The sequence below is a fragment of the Meles meles genome, chromosome 20 (genome assembly GCF_922984935.1).
Source record: "Meles meles chromosome 20, mMelMel3.1 paternal haplotype, whole genome shotgun sequence".
In the NCBI taxonomy this organism is placed as follows: Eukaryota; Metazoa; Chordata; class Mammalia; order Carnivora; family Mustelidae; genus Meles; species Meles meles.
Genome location: NC_060085.1, coordinates 30,660,691 through 30,683,698, shown reverse-complemented (window position 1 = coordinate 30,683,698; position 23,008 = coordinate 30,660,691). Strand labels below are relative to the sequence as shown.

Genomic DNA, 23,008 nt, shown 5'->3' with positions numbered 1-23,008 from the left:
AGCACCATCTCCTTTTTGCAAGCATCTTGCACGGTAAGCATTCCTTGGAACACAGTTTGGGAAAATAATGCTTGAAAACTGTCAGAAGGTTGCTACTGAAAAGCTAAATCCACAAACAGATGCTGCTCTAGTTGCTGGTCACTGAGACCTAGAAGTTCATTTTTTTTTTTTTTTTTTTTTTTAACATGAAGCTCTCACGAGGAGATTAAAGAATTTAATCAGGCCAGTTAAATTCTATTATGTGCTCTGCCAGTATCTTTCACAGCATACATTGATGTCAATCAAAGGAGTTGTGAAAAAATGTTTTTTAAAAATACTTTTTTAAAGCCAAGTTGGTTCTGAGAATTGGCCTTGGTTGTACAGTGATTTTCATACCAGTTTCAAGAGCGACGCCCTGGCAGCCCACCCATATTCCTTCAATACCTTTTTCACGTTTGTATTTCTGACTGAAAAACGACGAACAGTGTAGCAGGCATGTACTTTTGTGCTCTTCAGTGTGACAATAATGTTTCCGTACTCCTCACTGTTCTCTGTTGGCCAATACTGATCACATTTTCGCTGCAAAAAGGAAAAAGTTGTAAGTTCCAACTGCAACTGATGCCGCATTTGTACTGTTGGTAATGTGATCTCCATTGTCTTGAAAACAGGTAATATCACCATGGAGTTGACCTGAAAAAGGAACGTAAGGGCCCAATGGCTTAGGGGTAGACATACTTCTGAAGAGTTTAACCTTGGGACAACTTTGGGCAAGATCATTTGTGAAATGGGTCTCGTATATTCATGAACATCTTTCAACAGACAGTGTACTTTAAAGAGGGCCTCAGAAAGAAACCTGTGCTTGGCCTCTAAGAAATACAGCTGGCTATGTTAGGAGGCTGGGCTGCCTTCCGAGTTGCAAGAGAGTCTTGTAATAGTGAAAATTTCATTTTAGCAACTGGGTCACCAAAGGTGAAACGGGGACTCCACCGTCACGGTGAAGAAGTAGCAATCCTGAGTAACAGAATTTGAGGCTTAGCCTTTATTCCAGCCTAAATCAGCACCATGTAAACTCCTAATCTACTAACTCTAAAATATTAACCATCTCATAAAAAGGTTCTCTTAATGATGGTCAAGGTGTTTCACCAGGGTTTCCCCTCACCCTCCTCCAAACTCTCAGTAGTTCTCCCACTGTACAATGTTTCTGCCAACTTCCCTGTTTGTTGTGCTTTCTGTCCTGTCTCTTAGAAGGCCCTTCTCTAACTCGTCCTCCCTCACTGTTCACAGCTCACCTCACGTACTAGCTCCTTTATGAAATCTCAGTTCTAGAGGATGTATCCATCTTTTACAGCATCCCCATTCTAATCCTCTGTTCATCCCTCTTGCCATGTTTAATTCCCTCTTGTAAGCATTCAGCTCTTTCCCACCAGACCACAAGTAAGGTAGGGGCAAGAGAAGACGCTTTTCATCTCCTTAACTCTTTATACCTGGTCAAGTTCCTGCCCTACAGCAGGGGCTCCATAAAGAGGTTGTGAATGAAGGCACATGATTAAGACATTAAACCAAGAGGTTCTTACCCTTCCTTTTTCCACAAGGTTTGTAATCATGATAATGATTCCAGTGTTTTGTTCCCAAATCATCCTCCAGAAATCTTCAAATGTAGACTTTAAAGGTCCCTGGGTGGCGATATAGGCTTTCGCTTTGTTGTAACCCTTCAAAGATGACACAACACAAAGTAAGATGAAAGGAGTATCACAGACCAGTTAATAATTCAGTGCCTTCCATATTGAATAGGCTGTGGTTTTAGGAAAAGCTCTGTGCAGTATTAAAACACATTCAACAGTCTCTGTGGCACTCTTCAATTATGAGAAACAGGTTTATAAAATATTTCTGACTTACATCGACATAGTTTGCATTAATGTAGTCGCTGTGCTTAGAGTCTTTTCCTGGTAAAGGTCTTAACTTCACCCTACTGTGATCATCTATAGAGGATCAAAAAAAAGCAAAAACAACATGTGTAATTCACAAACTACCAGCATTCTAAAGCAGAAAACAAGGCAAATAGGCAATGTGGCGTCTCTTAGAGCGCCCCAGGAAAACTTTTGGCAGAGCAACAGCTAAAAATTTAAAGATACAGCATTGAAACCCATCTTAAAAACACAGGGGCATTTCTCCATCATGTTCTGACCTGTGAGTGCCCAAGAAATGCAAACTGGGGAGGGGGTGGGGGGGAGGGGACGGAAGCACCTGGGTGGCTCAGTCGTTAATTGTCTTCCTTCTGCTGAGATCATGATCCCAGAGTCCTGGGATGGAGCCCCACATCAGCCTCCCGGCTCGGCGGGAAGCCTGCTTCTCCCTTTCCCACTCCCCCTGCTTGTGTTCCCTCTCTTGCTGTGTCTATCTCTTTCAAATAAATAAAATCTTAAAAAAAAAAAAAAAAAAGGAAATGCAAACCAGAGTCCTTGTTAGTTCAGGTAAAATGATTTCAAGTTGCAGCCCTCCAAAGTATCCTTGTCCTGGATGTTAGAACCAAGGCTTTTGATTACCCATGGCCATGTCCCTTTTCCTTTAACATATATGTGCAGAAGTGCTTGTGATATTAAGTCCAAAACAAAATCTATTTGTTGAGCACCTATTTTCAGGAGACTCCTTTGCTAAAAACCCAGTTAGATTCCCTTCTACCCCAATAGAACGTAAGTAATTGAGGAAACCAGAGCTGTCCTGAGAGTAATCTCATTGCAGCAGTCTGGTCATTGATCAGAATTTAAGATCCCCTTAACCTCAGCTTATGAACATAGAAGTGGGGAGTGGGATATATGCCTCTTGTTGCCCAGCAAAGTGAGCTTGAATTTTTAGGAGAGCAAATAAAATAAGAAGTCAAGGTCATGATTTCATTTTCTCTAGCTAGGAACAGAATGGGTAAAAGTAAATTAACATTTCTGGTTATAATTATAAAAGTCCAGTTCAAGAAGAAGTCCAATGAGTGGTTTAGCCTAGACATTAATAACCTCAGACTACTTATCAGGCACTTTTTGAAAGCCCTCTTCATTCCTGTGACTGTGAATTGCATTTGTTGTTCTGACAAACGCTCAGACTACACTTGCCATGCAGAAGGGCTGCCTACCAGAAATAGGCTCCAAATGACAATTTATCCTCCAAATTATCTGAATACAAACCACTGTGCCTTAGCTCAGTAGCACTATATTGCATATTATTTTTCAGACTGACAAGAATACATGTTCTTCAAGTGGCAAAATTCATATTTAATCTAAAAGAGAACAAGCTCTCTAAATAGGTCAAATAGGTCACAGAAGGTGGTATGGTAGCACCCACATATACTTGGAAAGGTGTAATGGCTCTGAGAGAAGGCTTTTCACACATTTTGTTTCTCACACAGTAAGTCGTTTCATGACACTTCCATCCCGGCTTCTGCTATACTAAGCCCTTAATAATAGGGGTAGACCAAGATGACGGGTGATGTGCCCAGGATCTGACCAGGTATCTTGAACCCCAGAGTCCAACTTTCTGAACTTAGGAAAAGAAAACTGCATCTAATCTGAATTTGTGAAAGTGAAACCATAAATGAACTGAGAGAGTACAACCATATCAAACCACAGATGGTACACTTTCCAGGCAACACCATGACCCTTGGGTGCATCACACAGACACTGCTTTGACTTCCTCCCTCTATTTTGCCACATGCTTATCAGAAGTAAGGACTGCCATGGTGGAAAGAATGATATGTGTGGATATACTCAAGGCACACATGTGTATGTATCCCTGCCTGATGTACATGGTTAGAAATGAGGTATATAGATGGACAAATCATTATAATCTCAGCAAGCTGAGCCTTGACTAGGTTGGCCAACAAATACGGTCAGATTCCATCCATTCAAAGACTGGAAAGAAAAGCAAGGTTTGACTCTTTCTTGTTCTCTTTGTTACCTCCTCATTCTCTCACATAAGTGGAACCAATACTCTTATTCCAAAATGACTTGTGGTTCTTTTAAGACTTTATGTAGAGTAAGAAGTAAAACTCTATTAGTAGATGACATTATCTTATACATAAAAATTCCAAAGAATCCACAAAAAAATCACTACTAGAATAAATGAGTTCAGCCAAGGTTGTAGGATATGTGATCAATGTTAAGCAACAACTGTATTTCTATACACAATGAAAGATCTCAAAATTAAGTAAACAATTCCATTGACCATAGTGTCAAAAAGAATATGTAAATTCAATAAAAGTATAACACAACGCAAACTATAGAACATCATTGAAAGAAATAAAGGATGACCTCAATAAATGGAAAGACATCCCATCTTCATGGATGGAAGACAGTACTGTAAAAATTAATCCACAGATTCAATGCAATGCCTATCAAAATCCCAGCTACATCTTTTGCAGTAATAGAAAAGTTGATCCTCAAACTGATATGGAAACACAAAGGACCAGAATAACCGAAACAATCTTGAAAAAGAACAAACTTGGAGCAGTCACAGTTTCCGAGTTCAAAATATACTACAAAGCTATAGTCTGTGATCAAGACGAAGTGGTACTGGCCTAAGGATAGACATGTAGATCAGTGGAAGAGAATTAAGAGTCTAGAAATAAACCCTTACATTTATAGACAGTTGATTTTCAATAAAGGCATTCAGACAATTCAGCAGGGGGGAAAGAAGAGTCTTTCCTACAAATAGTGCTAGGACAACTGGCTATCAACAGCAATAGAATAAATTTGGACCCTACCTCATATACATAAGAGTTATTTAGATAAAAGATCTAAATATAAGAGCTAAAACCATAAAACTCTGACAAAAACTAATGTGAAATCTTCATAATTTTGGACTAGGCAGTGGTTTCTTAAATATAACACCAAAAGCACAGGCAACAAAAGAAAAATTAAGTTTCACCCAAATTAAAATAATTTGTGCTTCAAAGGACACTATCAAGAAAGTGGAGGGGCGCCTGGGTGGCTCAGTGGTTTAAGCTGCTGCCTTCGGCTCGGGTCATGATCTCGGGGTCCTGGGATCGAGTCCCGCATCGGGCTCTCTGCTCAGCGGGGATCCTGCTTCCCTCTCACTCTCTCTGTCTGCCTCTCTGCCTACTTATGATCTCTCTCTGTCAAATAAATAAATAAAATCTTAAAAAAAAAAAAAAAAAAAAAAAAAAAAGAAAGTGGAAAGACAATGCACACAATGGAAGAAAATATCTGCCAACTATTTATCTATATAGGGGATTCATATTCAGAATGTATACAGAACTCCTACAACTCACCAACAAAAAGATAAAGGGCAAAGAATTTGAATAGATATTTCCCCAAAGATGATCTACAAATGGCCAATAAATACATGAAAAGATGCTCAACATTACTAACCATTAGGGAAATGCAAAATAAAATGACATTGTGATACCACTTCATACCCATTAGCACAGTTATTTTATGTATCTATAGATAGAGATGTATAGATATATCTATTGATACAGATATGTAAAAGTAACAAGTGTTGATGAGAATATGGACACTGGGACTCTCATATTGCTGGGGGCAATGTAAAATGGTACAGCCACTTTAGAAAACAGTATGGCAGATCTTCAAAATGTTAAACATAGAGTTACCATATGACCTAGCTATTCTACTCCTAACTACATATCCAAGAGAATTGAAAATATATGTCTGCACAAATGTTCATAGCAGCATTATTCATAATAGCCAAAAAGTAGAAACAACTCAAATGTCCGTCAAATGATGAATGAATAAACACAATGTGGCATATCCACACCGTAGAGTATTTTTCAGCCATAAAAAGGAACAAAGTACCAATCTAAGCGACAACACGGATGAATTCTGAAAACACCCCGCTAACTGGAACAGACCCAGACAAAAAAGGCCGCATATTCTATGATTCCATTTATATGAAATGCCCAGAATTGGCAAATACATAGAAATAGAAAGTAGGTAAGTGGCTTCTAGGGGTTAGGGAAAAGGAGGTATTGGGAATGACTACTAATGGGTATGGGGTTTCTTGTTGGGGTGCTGAAAATGTTCTAAAATTAGATAGTCGTGATGGTCGTACAACTGCGAATGTACTAAAAACCACTGAAATTCAGTTTATATTTAAATCCCCATTTAAATATAAATTAACTTTAAATGGGTGAATTTCATATGGTATGTGATTTTTAACTCAGTAAAGCATTATAAAAAGCTTTATCTATAGTAGTGTTCAAATTTAAATGGTTTAATTTAATGCACTATAAAATCCTATGGAATGTGTTCCTTACCATAGTGTTTGTTAACCATAAACACGTGTGCTCCTGCCTTTAGTGTCAAGGCATCTAATATCACCCAGTGACTCAAACCCCCATGTCTATGAGAAGTAGTATGGTAGCCACAGAAGTAGCCTGTTTCCTAGGGTATTTCTGTAAGGACCTGTGTAAGAAGAGTGCTTATCTATTTGCATCCCTAACCACAAATTATGGCAGGAAGGATGAAATGCATGGGCCCCAAGGACTGGTGGTTCCATCCCTTAAGGTATAGACCACTGAAGGCATAGTACCTAGTCTCAGAAATTCAGTTTATTGATTCCATTTTCAGCAGTCCTTATTTGAAAACTTGGCTCTCCCCACCTAAAAACAATGTCTAGAGAGCCACAGGACATTCAGACTTTGGTTCCCAACACCTGGTATGAAATCACTTCATGAGAGAACCATGAAGCTCAGAATGTTTCTTTCAATCACCTCATTCTTAAGCGGAGATTTGACAGCTTAATGAAAGACTCAGGGGGTTGTAAATGTCCCCACTTCTTCCTATCCCCTGTTGAAGATGGGCTAATGAGAGGTTAACTGTCGAGTGTAGATCATTCTTGGCATTCCTGATTCTGATTGCTTGGCTTTCGGCTTATCCCCAGCATGAAGATTTAATTTCCTCACAGTTGAAGATAGTTTAAAGTTTATTACTTACATGCTAAAATGTTGATGTATCTGTTTTTGTGCTTGTTATCTGGATGATTGGAATGTTCTGCAGTGATGTTCATATCAGCCGTACAGCGTTGGACTTCCTGGTGAAAAAAAAAATCAAGATTTCAAAGATTTTAGACACACTTTTGGTGTCTCATGAGGATGTAGGAAGAAAGGAACTATAGATCCAAAAACATGAGTATTTACTCACTCCCTAGCTGCGGCCACCATTACTTCCCCACACTCAACTTCAGAAATAACTGACATATTCACAACAAATGTATAAAAGATGTGAAGGAGATAAAAGGATTTCCTTTTTTACTAATTCACCAATCATCTACTTCATTCCAGATTGTGACCTAGGCATGGGGATTACAAAACATCCTCTCTTTGACTATGTCATAGCCTGATGGGGTAGGAAAACATGCCACAAGATAATGACAGTCCAATGTGATTAATAGAAAAGAGGCCTCAAGAAACTATGATGGGAGCACAGAGGATCATTCCTCCGAGTCTTCAAGGATGAACGAGAATTTTCCAGGCAGCAGTAGAATCTCCACCAGCATTTGCAATATGCGTATAGACCATATACCTCCTTTTATAACTACCAGAGCACAAATGGATTACCCTCTGTCCTGAAGTGACGCTACTGTATTAGCCCAGTGACCTGTCCTGTGTGGCTCAAATATATACAGATTTGGTGAGTTACTTGTGAACTCCAGTTTCATTTAAGTTCTCCTTCTTTAGTTGGCAACTCTTCAGTTAACCTTTGCTACGACTGTAAACATCACCCATTAGTGTAATACAAGGTTGCTGTGAAGTCAAATTTTTTGACAGTGTCTTGTTCAAACCCAAGTACCGGTGTTAACCACTAAGGGAAGTCATCAGCAGGACACAGCTGCTACAAAGAGGAGCAAGTGACAGGAAATCATCAGGAGAAATATTTTACACCTAACAGATGTAACAGAGCTTAGGTGCATGCAGACTTTTTTTTCCCCCTCCACAAAGGAGATGCACAGCAAGTATGGCTGTCTTCCATAGCATTTACATCAGGCATAATGAAAACAAGAACTGGCAGTCTTTTATATTCACAAAGCACTTCCCAGTGAGGGCCCCTCTCTTCTCTCCATGGAGGAACGAACTCACTGTCATCAAATAATCTAAAGTCTAAAAACAAAGGGTCACCACCCATGCAAAGAGACCACACTCATGAACTCCTGATTCTTGGAAGCAGTATGATCAATTTTTCAGAGTTGCAGACCTTTCCAGTTGTCCATTAAAAAAAAAAAAAAAAAGTCCACAGGTATTAATTCAACACAACTCTTGGGGAAAGTGTGTGTTTCATAACAATTCTTACTTTTTCGTTACGTTTCCTAAAGGTGATAAGCTCTGCTCTTTTCTAAAATGGTTTATGACCTATGGTTTCACAAATGTTGATTTAAAGGGGCCTCAGGCTGCCTTTGTTTCTTTTTTTTCTAAAATGAGATAAAGGGTAGACAGAAAGTGAGGAGTCTGATACCTTGACCTCTCCAAAACATAAGCAATGCTACCTCTACTCAAAGTACTTGGGGGTACTGGCCTTTTAGAATCACCTTGAACGCCTGAGTCATACTCTTTTCAGTAGTTTCAGGGGGCAGAGAACTTTTGAAAATAGATTTGTTTTCTGGAAGAGATTAATTCAATCTAACCGAAATTGATGACATCTTTTGTTTCTGGGTTTTGAAGGTCAGGCTTTTGGCATGGGCTGGGTTGCTAAAGCATCTTGTGTTAAGAGATGATAGCTTTTCGTCCTCTGGTTTGAGATTCACTTGGTTTATCGATTTTTTTCCCCCCATTGTCTGGATCTGACCACCCTAGCTATGGACTGAGCTCGGGCCTTTATTCTAATATAATGCAATTGACCAGGACTGCTCGGGAGCAGCTGTCTGCACTGTTTAGGGCAGTCATTCAATACGGCCAATCAAATTCTTTGTTATCTAAGACCCTGGGTCTGATCCGTGGCCTCTATTTCACTTTTCCAATTATGTGAATGACAGAAAACAAAGAATAGTCATAAATAATGTTAAATCTGATTTTATGAGAACCCGAGGGGTTTGCCTATGGCCTCCTGATTTTGTCTTGTAGATAATAATGTCATCTGTAATTCCTCGCAGAACTGTTTGGCTCATTTAGATGCTGATAATATCATCTGATCCTGGAGTGGCTTTTCTCCATCAGAAACTGGCATTTCAAAGTTAATGTGATTTTAATAGGTGTTAAAACCCTCCGAAGTGACACCGGCTGATGGAGTGTGGGTAGCAAGTTACCTAGTTGGCAGTCTGACCAACAGTTCAAGATTTAAGCTTCTTTGTATTTTACGGTCCATATGACAGAGTTGGAGTTCTCAAAATGAGTACCGACAGGCACAAAACCACAAAAAAAAGCCAAGCGAAAACAAGAGGTGTAAAAATAAAGTAAAACTTAAACAAAAACACCGCAAGTTGATAGAGTCACAATTCCTGGGAGAGCGAGTGGGGGAAATCACCTGCTGCCTGGGGTCAATGAGATGAGAAGCTATGGAAAAGACCCCTGGAGACCAACTGTCCTACCCTTCTGGGGCTCGATGTGCAATCATGATGGAACAAAACACACCTGGAAATTTTTCAGGCTACTCAGCTTCCCCAAGGAAGTTGAGAACAACATACTCTGGACCAGGTGACCGACCACGTGTTAGACTGAGTACTGAGAACATTCTCAGTGTGGGAGTGCAGGCAGCCTGCAGCTGTGTGAAGGGGACCGTGCTACCGAAGGTGATCTCTTTAGGTCATCACCATGGCCTGGTGTTTGCCTTGTGGCTGACACAGAGCTGGCCCTGCTGCGTACCTGGGACAGGCCATCTTCCTGCTTCTGCTCAGGCTACCAACTGTGGCCACGCCCCATGTCTTCAAATGCTGCTGCTTTGACTCCAGAAACCTCTGGATAGAACTCAGATTCCTTAGCCAGGCTTTCAAAGTCCCATCCTACCTTCCGTCAGCTCCCTTCCACTCCCAGACAGTTTTACCTCTGTGCCCTCTGAAAAGACCAGAGGATTTCCTGCAGCGGGTCTAAAATACAATTACTTTTTGCATACTATTTGTAGGAATTTTGGCTCTGTCTCTTCACTTTTCATAAAAACCTCAACTATGGGGGCAGCTGGGTGGCTCAGTGGGTTAAAGCCTCTGCCTTCAGCTCAGGTCATGATCCCAGGGTCCTGGGATCGAGCCCCACATCCGGCTCTCTGCTCAGCGGGAAGCCTGCTTCCTCCTCTCTCTGTGCCTGCCTCTCTGTCTACTTGTGATCTATCTGTCAAAAAATAAGTAAATAAACAAATCTTTCAAAAAATTAAAAAAAAAAAAAACAAAACACCTCAACTATGGTTTTCTTCAGGCTAAGGGTTTAAAAATGTTAAGACATTTCAGACCCTAACTGGCATCTTGTCACAGGGACTTGAGTCCCCTTTTGCCATCTTGCAGGCTGCAGTCTCATGCAGCATGACCTCCCCCCCGCCCCTTCCAGCAACATCCTATTATGTGTCACCGGCAACTTGGAACACTGGATCTTACATAATGTGACTGTGACCACTGATCCCTCGAGCTCATGGGCTCAGGTGGACAAAGCTTTGTTCTCCTGATTTAAGATGAGTAACTGGCCCAAATTTAGCTCAGCTAGAGTTAATTATAAGCCAGGCGATTCCCCCAAAGGATCTCGTCAAGGGGTACTGGACCTCTGGCCTCGTCTCTGCACTCAGCCTTCCAACTTGTGACGTCACTGCCGCCTGTTAATTCTGTCGACCCACATGGCCTCGGAGCTCTCTCCTTTCGAAAGATAATGCTAGCACCGTTTGGAAACTCCTGCACGAGGACTGTGGAGGCTGGGGAAGAGTGAGGTTCGAGTCAGCCCAGGTAGCCAAGGGAACAGAGTCATCGAACCCCATCCCGAGACAAGGATTGATGTTATTTCCAGTGACTGCAAAATCTGCTAGAGGTATCATGTTGCCAGCTCTTAACAGTCTCCAACATTTATCTGACAAGGACAAAACGCTTGCTGCCTCACCTCTAGACAAAGACTCAAAATTACCAGTGAATCGTTTTTCTCATTCTCCTCCAAGCAGCAAAGTTCTGAAAATAGGACAGCTATTCACCATTTTTTTTTCCACTTCCATCCAAGATTTTCAAACAAGATGGGGCAAATAGAAATTCTTCTTCTTTGACCTCCTCCAGAACTTTCTATCCATATTTAGCGTGCACTTTGCTTCGCCCACTCTGGTCTCCACCCTGACCAGACTGAACTCCTCGAGGGCAAGGTCTCAGATTCAACTCTGTATTTTGTATTATGTCCACAGAATAGCAGGTACTCGGTGACTGTCAGGTGAATTGCTTTTCTCTCCTCTTAATGACCATACATCGATTGTTAAATGGTATTTATAAGTTTAAGATGAATTGACTAACTTTGACTAACTTGAGGCCTGTATGCAGATGTTGTGTAAGATTTTTGTAAGTCAGATTCTCAACTCTCTGGAAGGCTCTAGGCTATAAAGATCATGTAATGGGCTCCCAATATTTTTAGTGGGGTGCGGGGGGTCCTTATTTTTTTTTTTTTTCCTTGTTTCCTCTCCTGCCCTCCTTGTCAGCTGCATGATCAGTTTTAGACAATCACTGGTCATCTCGGGTTTTTTTCTCCTGAATCTGGGTTACTACAGGACACTACTTTAATGAGAGTCCGGAGGGCCTCGAGGTCACACACGGGGGCTTGAGTCTAAGAGCCTGGGCTTAACACCTAACTTCTGCCATTTCAAAACTGAGCCACACAAAGCCTCAGTTTTCCCATGGAGGAAGTTTCCTCCTCTGTAAAACGGGCACCATAGAACAGCACCCTGTTCTGGGGTAGTTCTGAGGAACAAATGAAACAATCCACGTGCAGGGCTGAGGAAATGCTGGCCACCGTTCTTCCACTTAAACGGATCTGGAAATCTGGGGTTGACTTCACTACTCTCCTGCCATAATGAACATTCTGTTTTGTTTTTCTTTTTCTTTTTTTTTTTAAGATTTTCAATTATTTCTAAGTGATCTCTATACCCATTGTGGGACTCAAACCTACAACCCCAATATCAAAAGTCACACACTCCACCGACTGAGCTGCCCAGGTGCCCCAGTTTTGTTTTTCTTTTACGCACACAAAAATCTCTTTTCCAGACCTCTTTTTATAGTCTATTACTATCTCGTTTATAAAAGAGCCTTAATAATTTCTTAAATAGCCTGCTACCCATTGTCCTTTTCAGCAGAGCTGCCAAAACCAGATACCACTACTGTTGTCAAATATTTCAAAATCTCCCTCAAGAAGAGGCCAGCCGATTAAGGACTTGTTCTGTCTCATGCCTCCCTTTATGTTGTTGCCTTATTGTTCTTTTCAGAAGAAAGGATAGTCTTCCATTCTGAATAGTGCTGATTCTCCACCTTCAGACCAGGAGGAACTGTGAGAGGACAACGGCAGAACAAGGCCTGCCTTGTCCCTGCCCTCCCGCGCCCCTCCCTTCACCAACAGCTAATAAGACTTCAGCTATAAAGTTCAATATAGGAGACAAAAGCTTCTAGCCACAGTATTTTTTTTTTTTGTTTTTTTTAAGGATAGAAATAGGGTGCAGATGCCCAGAATTTGTTAACAGGCTTGGTTTTGATGCAGCAAAGCCCATTTTAAGTCAGATCGAGTTTATAGAGGTATAGCTGATTATTTTGAATAATTAAATGGTGTCAAAACCAGCTGTGATGAATAGCACTGGGGTCTCAAATCATAAATAATTGAGAAACTGGAGTTGCATTTGGTCATCCTGATCAAATTCTGTTCTCCAGGGATAAATGTTTGTCCTGAATACCATCAACATTGTTAAATGCCTCAATATTCTTGCTCAGTCATCCAGCCAACAGTCAATTGAACTAAATCACTTCAACCGCACACACATTTGCTGTCCTCATGAATACAAAATGTTTGACTTTAAACCATGTTCTCTGTACTTGAATAGGCACCGTTTTGGTAAGCATCTAACAGCCACATTAAATACTTGACATGCTTGTGTCTGTCCCATGACGCATAGGACTTTGGCGAACACATCAGCGTGTCCCTCTTGCTCTCCCATCTTTGGCTTTGGTTTTGTTCAGGAAAACAAACAAAAAAACCAAGGGCAAGGCTTCCTTTAAAACTGGTTGTCAATACAATTGCCTTTACAATGGCCTCTGGGGACTCCGAATTTGCAGGGACGGGGGCTTGTGGTCCCGTGTTCATTTCTCATTGTGCCTCCTTTCCATGACATCACTTAATCCCGGAAACCCAGTTTGTGAAAAGAGGTGGGCAGTTTAGCAACATCCCCGTCATGTCATTTCCATTTTAAAGGATCCATTTTAAAGGAAGACTGAGCTAGAGAAAGGAACCGACTCACCCGCAAAGCCAGAAGACAGCTGAGCTGCCATGAAAACTTGGCCTCCTCGGCAGAACTCTTGCTGCCAGAGATGTGCCTTAGTTAAGCGCCTCAGTGAAGAAAAGGGCAGTCTGTTTAATAGCTCCTCATTGACACCCTGTCACTGCTGAACTGGCACGGAACCCGGAGCTGGCAGGGCCGTGCGTGCCCCGCTCTACCTTGTTTCCTGCACGACAGTTCTTAAAATCGCAGGGCTGTGTTCGCCCACGTCTTCCCTGCACGAATTTAATAACCGCCAAGCCCGCCACCATCCACCTCTGCAGGGGCTGAACAGGTCACCCGGCACCCTCAAGGACGGGCATCATTCACGTTCCCCCAACTTCGAGATGTCAGGGACATGGGCTCCATTTCTAAAAGCGAGGAAGCCAGGCCATCGGAGAGGCGGCGACGGGTCCGAGGATAAGGAAGCACACTGCCTCCTAGGGAGCCAGCTCCCCGTTCCTCAGACAGCAAACCTGCTGCCTCCTCCACACCTCGTGCAGCCCAGGGAGACGAGGCCTACCCTTGCCATGAGGGCCGCTGTCCCAGCGAGGGTTACTAGGAAGACAAAACTTGGGGACTTGCCTCATTTCTCCCACTAAGTCTGTTCTTTTCTGGAAGCGCAAGTGTAGGACCTGGGCAACCAACTCCCTCCTCCCTCGTCTTTCTGGGGGAAAAGAATGCCTGTCAGAAGGAGAAGTGTGAAGAAAAAAAGAAAAAACCATCTCCCAACTTTTTCTGGTATTGTTTTTGTTATGCCTGAATGGATTCATTTCAAGTTTATAAAAATCCTTATAAAATAAAAGTCAGGTTTCTGGAAATTACTTTTCAGTTTCGAAACATACCTCAAAATCCTCGGAGAACCCATGCTGGTTATTAGAATAGAGCTCACCAATGTGTTTAACAAACTGTTTGACAGGAATGGCTTCCATGTCATCTGTGGGGATAAAATGATATTCAGAGTCACACAGAATAAACTTCGATAGAACAAGTAACACCTTGTTTAATCTTTAATAAAGGATTATTAAAGACAAACACTTGATTTGTATGAGTAGACAGAATTGCATCACCCGAAGCAGATGTCCTCAAGAAAAGTCTCAGAATGTATTTTACTTTTCTGTCTTACTAGGATTTGGAATGCCTAGGAGCTAGGTAAAATACATTTTTTTTTTTAAATATTCAAGGCAATTTACATCGTTAAATTACCACATCATACTCTTAACTGAAAGTCTGAACTTCCTAAGGGTCCCTTTTTGTCAAGAAATTTTATCACAGCCTAAGATTTTTTTTTTTTTTTTAATTGCTCTTCAGTGGGGTCCAGCTTGAACTTGGAGCGATGAAGTTCCATTTCCGGTCTCTGAAGTCGCAGGAATCTTTATACACAATTACAGAGAGATGCCATTGTACCAGCTGGCTTCGGGTACAATGCCATCTATGTTTAAGTGTTCAAAATTTTAGTTCAAGACAGCTGTGTCTACACGATGCCAAATAATCAGTTTGACTGAATTAACTGGATTTTTTGGGTGTTGACAGACTAGGTATAGATTCAGGAAGACTCCCCCTTCCAATTTCTTGTGTTGTCATTTCAAGAGGACATTTTGCAGTTCATGAGCGGAAAGTATCCGTCTTGAGCGCATTTTCCCTGGATCTGGCCCGATATTGGAGGACTGTCCACAAAACTGCCACACCCCACTAACCGGAGCTCCCCAACCTCCTTCCCTCCACCCTCCCCCGCAAATATTTCTTTAAAAATACTCTGCTGAATTTGAGATAAACAACAGACATGACATTTACTTTATTCAGAGTGAAAGATCTTTGGCAAACGCACAAACATCTAAACTGCCACAGATGCTTTTCTTAGCAAAGGGTATGAAGATCTGTATGTGTAAATGAGGTCCTACTTTGGCAAGAATGTTATAGATCCAGGCCTGACAATCTGATTTCTCTTCATCTGGTGACAGCTAACATTGACTATGTCATTCCTTCTCTACTTTCTTTCGAGAGAGCAAAGCTCTAGGGTGGCTTTTTGCATCTATTGACATTTTCAAACTTGAATCATTCTTAAGCGGAAAATAGCATCTCTTATACTTTGTTTAAGGAAGGTGACTTATATGTTCATAATCCAAACTGCTTAGCACAGAAATGTTACTGATCAAATAGATGGTGCTCCGTGAGCACCCATTCTTTCCGTGTGAACAATTAAAGACCTAATCATTTTAATAGGCCACCTTATGAAAAAAAATTGCCAAGTTATTTACAAATATTTCAGGATTGGAGAGGTTCATGAATATGCAATCATTTTGCACGCCCAAGAATTCTATAGCTCCCATAATGATGTAACCAGCATTAACAAAGCGAGCGGAGCCAAAATGTTTCCCCAGAATATTGAGCAGAATGCACAGTTCAAGAAAAAATTCCAAAATTATCTGATCAACTTCGCCTAAAATGTTTAGAAGTAAGCAAATGCTACAGTATGGATCAAGTGGCAAAGAAACGATCTGAGGTTGAGAGAAGGATTAATATGTACAAAATTGGAGTCCTGAAAAGATTTAACCCAAAGAAACCCCTCTTTGGACAACAGGCAAACTGAGTGAGTGAGATGGGACACAACCTAGCCCTGCGATCACTTTAGTATATAAATGGCGGTGTTTCCTCCCAACACATTTAGAACCAAAGATGACACTGTTTCCGAGGGGGACATTGTTACAGTGCAATAGGCCAAGGGCAGCATTTATCCCATGATTAACTTAGAAACTGTAAATTCCAATAAATTTATGTTGCACACGACTCTGGTTCAGAATAAGCAAACTGATTCAGAATCAGCTTCAGAGGTACTTTGCTCTGCAAAGTAAAAAACACGGCATTTTAAAGGTCAAAGCCCACCACTGGTCATTAAAAATTGTTTTCAGGGTAACAACTTATTTTTTCCTGCCAAGCACTCAAGTCTAATATCCAAGGTAATGCCATCGGTGTCCAGAAATCAGTCTGCCTGCTATTCTCCTGGCTAGATGCAGGAAAAACCCAGCAGAGCTCGGCAGGATAATCATGGAAATACATGACTCACTAGTCTCTCCAATTAGCTTCTTTACCCAAGGAAGTCACACCCCTCTGGGTTTCCAGGCACCACGAGTAACATCTTAAAACTACCAGACAGACAGGCGCACACACATGCACGCGGTACTGACCACCACAGGCTACCCAGATAACGCACAGTCTTTTAATCAAGATAAATGAAGCTGAAGGGTCACACATCTTTTTTCTCAATATTAAGATGAATATAAGGCTATGACTAATTAGAAGTCCTCATAGTTATCCTCTTACATAGTTCTATTAAATTTCTCACAAAATGAGCCAGATAATTATAAAATTACCGTAACTAGCAGACGGCCAAGCAATTAGGACAGCGTTGTGGACCTGATCTTCTCAGTTTTTGTCTGGAAAGACCCTGTGGTGTTAGGGGACATCCATCTGAAAGATGTTATCATCTTTCTATCATACAGAGACCATTAGCAGCCACTAACCATGGGCCAGGCACTTTCTATGCCCTTTAGGTGGATTAGCATGTACTCCAATCCTCCCAATAATCCTGGGGGATAAGTACTATTTCCCTACTCATCTCACAGTTGAGAAAAGAAGCTCAGAAACATTAACTGGAATCTGGACTATGGCGGAAGCTGGCCACCCAAGGTCAAGGGAGAATGGCTGTGGTCTGGGTCAGAATGAATGGGAAACCACTAGATGAGGCATTTACTGAGCACTCAGGACTCAGCCAGACCGTAGGGAGGTGGTCTGTGCCCCAGGGCACATTTGTGCTGGAGAAGCGATGGACATCAGCAGGAGTGAGCAAGAATTACTCACTGCAGATTCCACCGGTCACGAAAAGGATGGATCAGAGGACGCAGGTGAGAACAAATGCTACCAACGTAGTAGTGATGAGGGAAACAAATAGGAGTTTGCATCAGAGGAAGAGGTTTTCACTAACTACAGGCTGGATGGGAGAGGGTGAGGATATATAATGAAATGGTCTCAGGACAGACTCAGTAGAATGAGAATCACCTGTGCTAGAGGCTTTCCCTACATTTAGCGTCACCAGAACTAGGCAAAGGGGACGCTGTTCTCCTCATGTTACACACAAGGTAATGGAAGCAACATGTCCAAAGCGACCAATAACTCGGCAAGCAGAGCTGGCATCTGACTCCTGGTGTACTGAACGTGAAGCCTGTGCCCCCCAACACTGGGACACCCGATTTGTCTTCATTCTCCAAGCACAACTTCCAGGAAAAACAAGGAATGAAGCGGAGCATCTCGGTTAACTAAACAGAGTACCTTGGATAAAACATTCCTGTGTCCTTTTGTGCCAATATTTTTAGTTACAGAATTTTCAGATATCAAAGATTTGAATTAGGCACAAATCAGAGTCCTGCTGTTGTCCTTAAATCACCCCAGTATAGGATGTTTGGGTAAGTCCATTGAGAATCAGTACCCTTCAGAGTGAGATTGTTATTTGACATTGTTACACTTTCTCCAAGATTTCAGCCTTTGGTGGTTAGAATTAAACCTCACCTGTAAGAGGCCTTTTATTTCAGTCAACCATCCTTATGTACCATTTCTGATGGAGTCTGAAATCAGTCTTTGGTTTGTAGGCACCCCAAGAGGCGCATTCAGAGGGTGACCGTCTACCAAGAAGCGCCAATGATGACAGATTCCATGATGGTAAAGAAGAGCTCAAGATGATGAACATTAAATAAAGCACTGTACGAAATAAAGAATGATGCACTGAAAACAGAAAAGGTGTTTCCCGAATCTGGCTATGTCCCCGTCGTACTTGCAATCTGGAGCCAGGTAGAGTGAAACCCCCCCCTATTTTGGTCTAGGGTTCTAACCTCCTTGCACATGCTCACTTTGCTTTCTCTTCCTTTTTAGGAATAACAGATAAACAGAAAGGGCAAAACTTCACTGTATTGGGTTTTTTGCTGTTAGAAAGAAAAAAAAAAAAAAAACAACTCAGCAGCCGAGGCTGTTCTTGAACATCAATCCCAGGGAGGTGCCACTGAGGGCTCAGCCCGTTGTGCAGCTCCGTGGCTGTGTCTTCAGCCCGTTACTCAGTAATGCTGTCTATCATTCCACACACCCCCTGCCCCCAGCTGTCATTTTTGTTATCAGTGGTGGAAAGTACCCTCTGTGCCAGGCACCTAGGGGCAATGTGTACGTGGAGAAGCCAGAGCCAGACGGCCTGGTGGGGTGACTTCACCTCTCTGTAATTCCCTTTCTTCATCTGTAAAATGGGAATAATAATGACTTTTCACAGAGAGTTATGAAGAGTCAACAGATGACCGAAGTACTTGTAAGAGTGCTTAGCATTTTGTAAATGCTTAATAACTAGGATTTATTGTTGGGTGCTAATTGCTTTACCCATGTGGCCCTATGATTTGGGGCTGTGATTACCCATTTTATAGATGGGGAAACTGGCTAAAAGAGATCCAAGAGCTTGGCCAAGATCCACTGTCATTATCAGGTGGTGGGGCCAGGCTGACTTGTGTCTTCTACCTTATTTGACCTCTCTCTAGAGCTTAATTTGAATATATATGGTTAGAGAGGGCAGAAAACCATAATAAATCTTAAAAAAAAATTATTTATTTGAGAGAGAGAGCACAGAGGGAAAGGGAGAAGCAGACTCTGCATTGAGCAGAGGCCTGATGTGGGGTTCGATCCCAGGACCCTGAGATCATGACTTGAGCTGAAGACAGACACTTAGCCAACTGAGCCACCCAGGTGCCCTCAATCATGGTTTTTAAAGAAACTTCCTGACTTAAAAGGAATGAAATGATACACTTTGGCTTTAACAGTAAGTTTCAGTCAACCTGGAAAATTCACACTGGTATTCTGATCACGTTGATAATGCCAGATAAAATGAAGTGTTATAGTGTTTACCTTCCTGCCAAGATGCTTAATGCTGGGATTGACTGGCTTAACATCTGTTTAAGATAATACCCATACCAAAAAAAAAAAAAAAAATACCCATACCAGCAAGTGTGGGTACATATATAATTACCATTACCATTCCAGAGGGCCTTCCGTCACCCACCCACTCTGCCACCCATCTCTGTGAAGTTCATTTAACTCACAGTAGTTCCTGCGACTCTATGCCAATTCTGTCTCTCATCAGGGGATCCTAGAACCCTCAACACAGTCCCTAGGTCAAGTCCCTCCTGCTCAGACCTTTCCCCCCTACTCCCCCATGTCTCACAACTGGGCTCTTTACCACCCCTCTAGTGGACAGACCTGGATTTCAGGAACTCAGTCCTTTCTTGCCTGCCTGCTCAGCTCCCAGAGGCCAAGTTCAGGGCTCTTTCTGCACTCGGTAATACCTCTGTGTCCACTTAGGAAGACAAAGCAAACATGAAATTAAAGAACATTATTGGGATTTTTAGTTTCCGCATTAGGGCACGACAAGCAGAGTTTTGTCTAAATCAGACTCTTTGGATGCAAGGAGTGTTGTGGAGATTGGAACATTTTATTTCCTGCCATAAAAAGAAATCTCTTTTCATTTATGACACAATGAAGTCAATAAAGAAAAGGTTTCCTTACAGTCAAAAGACCAATGAATCTCCTTTGGAGATAATCTCTGTATAAATAAAATATGCCAACAAGGTTGGTTTAATCCCAAGGGTTTTAAACTGCATGTTTAAAACCCCTTTATATGCTGGCCCCCTGCTGAAGCCAGTGACCTTCAAATTATTAAGATGTATTTTAACTGCTGGAAAGGCATGAATCATTTCTGGATTTCCAAGCTACTGGTTAGCAGCAACATTTTGTTTTGTAATGCTTTTATTAGTAAGTTAGATTCTCTGATTTCCACAAAAAAGCATTTCTAAGGACATCTGCGCCTGGCGATATGCACACTTGGAAAAACCCATACAACATACTCATTAATCAGGTTAATTGCATGAGCTAAGTTTTGATTTTAAAAAACTGTAATATAGTGAAAGTCTGAAAGAATACTATAATGCAGTGAAACCGAACTGCAAATGACATATGTATGTAACACTTCAGTAACTGCAATGAACGTATTATTGAAGTTTGTCCTTTAAAATGAGTATCTCCTGATTGAAAAGTCTAGATGTATTTTTTTTAAGATTTTATTTGACGGAGAGACACAGCGAGAGAGGGGATGCAAGCAGTGGAAGTGGGAGAGGGAGGAGCAGGCTTCCTGAGGAGTCACGACCGAGGTGAAGACAGACGCCTAACTGACTGAGCTGCTCAGACACCCCGAAAAGTCTAAATTTTTAAAAGTACTTGCAGATGTTAAGAATAATGTGAATCTTAAAGGAACTGTTTTACCACTTCAGTATCTTAAAAATGTCACAGAATTAAGTATTACTTAGCATTACAAGGGGACTGACCCGCTAAGTTTACTGCATTCAATTATGCTTTACCTTCCCAGGGTAACAATGGAGAACCCATAACCATGGAACTTTGGATTCTGAAAAACCGTTAGTGAAAGATATTAAGAGTCAAAGTCCCTTTCATTCTCCTGCACAAGTCAGAGTTCAACTTAACTGGAAAACTAACCAACCAACTAACCACTGTTCCCATATATAGTTCAACTTAACTGGATAACCAACCAACTAACCACTGTTCCCATATACAGTTCCCAGGCACTGTAACTCCAAACTGTCCTGATGAAAGAAGTGATGTCACTTCTACAGTGACTGGAACCTAACTTCAAAAGCACTTCTTTAATTTCTTTCATGTTGGATAAATACTCTTGCATCCGAAGAAGAGTTCTTTCTACTGTGGCTAACCAGCCTTAGCCATCGCGTTCACATTCTCTAGCACTTCCGCATTTTACATAAGTGTAAGTGAGATCAGGAAAAAAAAAATGTCCTCATTCTGACAAGACCGTCTTTGCTCTGTTAAATCAGGAGCGCACACTGAAGATTCTAAACTCCTGAATTTCAATTCAATTACGGAAAATTAATAACTCAGAATTCCTCAAGAATTCCTATGAATGGCTATCTCCAAAGGCCGAGTGATCAATTAGCAAAGCACTCTTTAACCATTTGCCCATTTTATAATACTTTTGAAAAAGTTAGTGTAACTTACTGATTCCACTTATGCTTTGGGATTTGAAGACTAGAGCTGTTTCTGCACTTCAACCACAGCAGAATCACCCAAAAGTTTCAACATATTTATAAATGTCTCCCCAAGCCATTTCAATCACATAGGCCTATTTTTGCACAGGGAAGGAAAGCATAGGTGAGTGGAGAGCCTTTTTCTTAGAAAGTAAGAGAACAAAAAGGACTAGGGAACAGAGGTAGAGAGGAGTTTTTGGTAAGGAGGAAACTTCAACGAAAGAATAAGGGAACTATTCAGAGGGCTGTGAGAGAATGCAGCCGAGAGGCAAAAGGTCAGGACTGGTGGAAGATCATCATCAAGAACTCAGGTGTGGGGGGGAACCACAAGGGATGTTCACATGTATTTGAAAGGCCTTGGTTTAATGAATCAATATCCAAATGAGGGGCTTGAAGGCTTGAGATAGCAGAACCTTCGGAAGAGCCAGCCGAGGGATGGCAGAGCCGTTTCCCAGGCATCTGTGCTTTGAAGCCACACAGAGGAATTCCAGTGTTGGTTCCACCCTTCCCACCAGCTTGGGTGAATTAATAGGGTCTCCGAACTCAGTTTCTGCGGCTATAAGATGAGGCTATCCCCTGCACCTGTCTCTGTAGGACTGACTGTCGTGAAAATAATCCATGGCGTCAGTAAACGCTCAGTATCTATTGTAGGATGATGTTTCCTAAAAACAAGGTTAGATGTAAAGGAAGTTCTCGGAGGAGAGCTTACTGCATAGTCCAGGGATGACCCAGGAGCTCTGTTTTGTAGCAGTTTGGTGCCTTAATTCTCAATCTTGCCCTGTTGAATCCGTAACTTTCTTTTTTTTTTAAAGATTTATTTATTTGACAGATAGAGATTACAAGTAGGCAGAGAGGCAGGCAGAGAGAGAGAGAGAGGAGGAAGCAGGCTCCCAGCCAAGCAGAGAGACCGATGCGGGGCTCGATCCCAGGACCCTGGGATCATGACCTGAGCTGAAGGCAGAGGCTTTAACCCGCTGAGCCACCCAGGCGCCCCTGAATCCGTAACTTTCTTAACTGGTATAATGGTTCAGTTCACTAGAGCAGTGGTCTGGAAGTATTTTTTTTTTTTTTTAAACAATCAGTTATAGGAAATAAGGAGTTCAAGTGATAAAAGTTGTTAAATCGCAGGCCCAGTAGTCCCGTTATTATGTTCTGAACAAGGATAAAATAACTGAGGTTGGGTGCCTGGGTGGCTCAGTCGGTTAAGCATCTGCCTCGGGTGTCATGATCCCACTTGCTCTCTCTCACATAAATAAATAAAAATCTTAAAAAAATTACAACGGAGGTCTAGCAGGTAGAACAAGTACTCCCTGTGAAGTCTGTAAATATTGTATTTTTGGAAATAAGAACAATGAGATAATTCCTAGGGTGAATCATTCAGAAGAATCCCAAGGAGGTCTCCACTAAGGAAAAGGGTTGAAAGCTTTACCAGAGTGAAAATAGCTCATGAATTTATTAAAAAGTGTGTTTTTC

The 23,008-nt window shown here is 41.6% G+C and overlaps 1 protein-coding gene across 4 annotated transcripts in view; it reads right to left on the bottom strand.

The window, feature by feature from the left end:
• Nucleotides 1–23,008, bottom strand: part of PTPRG (protein tyrosine phosphatase receptor type G) — a 696,945-nt gene that overhangs the window by 26,421 nt on the left and 647,516 nt on the right. For all 4 annotated transcript variants that reach the window (XM_045990633.1, XM_045990636.1, XM_045990635.1 and 1 more), the window contains 5 exons: nucleotides 14,246–14,337; nucleotides 6,939–7,035; nucleotides 1,876–1,958; nucleotides 1,554–1,688; nucleotides 424–558 (listed from right to left, as the gene is read on the bottom strand). In XM_045990633.1, the coding sequence (XP_045846589.1) occupies nucleotides 424–558; nucleotides 1,554–1,688; nucleotides 1,876–1,958; nucleotides 6,939–7,035; nucleotides 14,246–14,337 (542 nt within the window). The remainder of the gene's footprint in view (nucleotides 1–423; nucleotides 559–1,553; nucleotides 1,689–1,875; nucleotides 1,959–6,938; nucleotides 7,036–14,245; nucleotides 14,338–23,008) is intronic.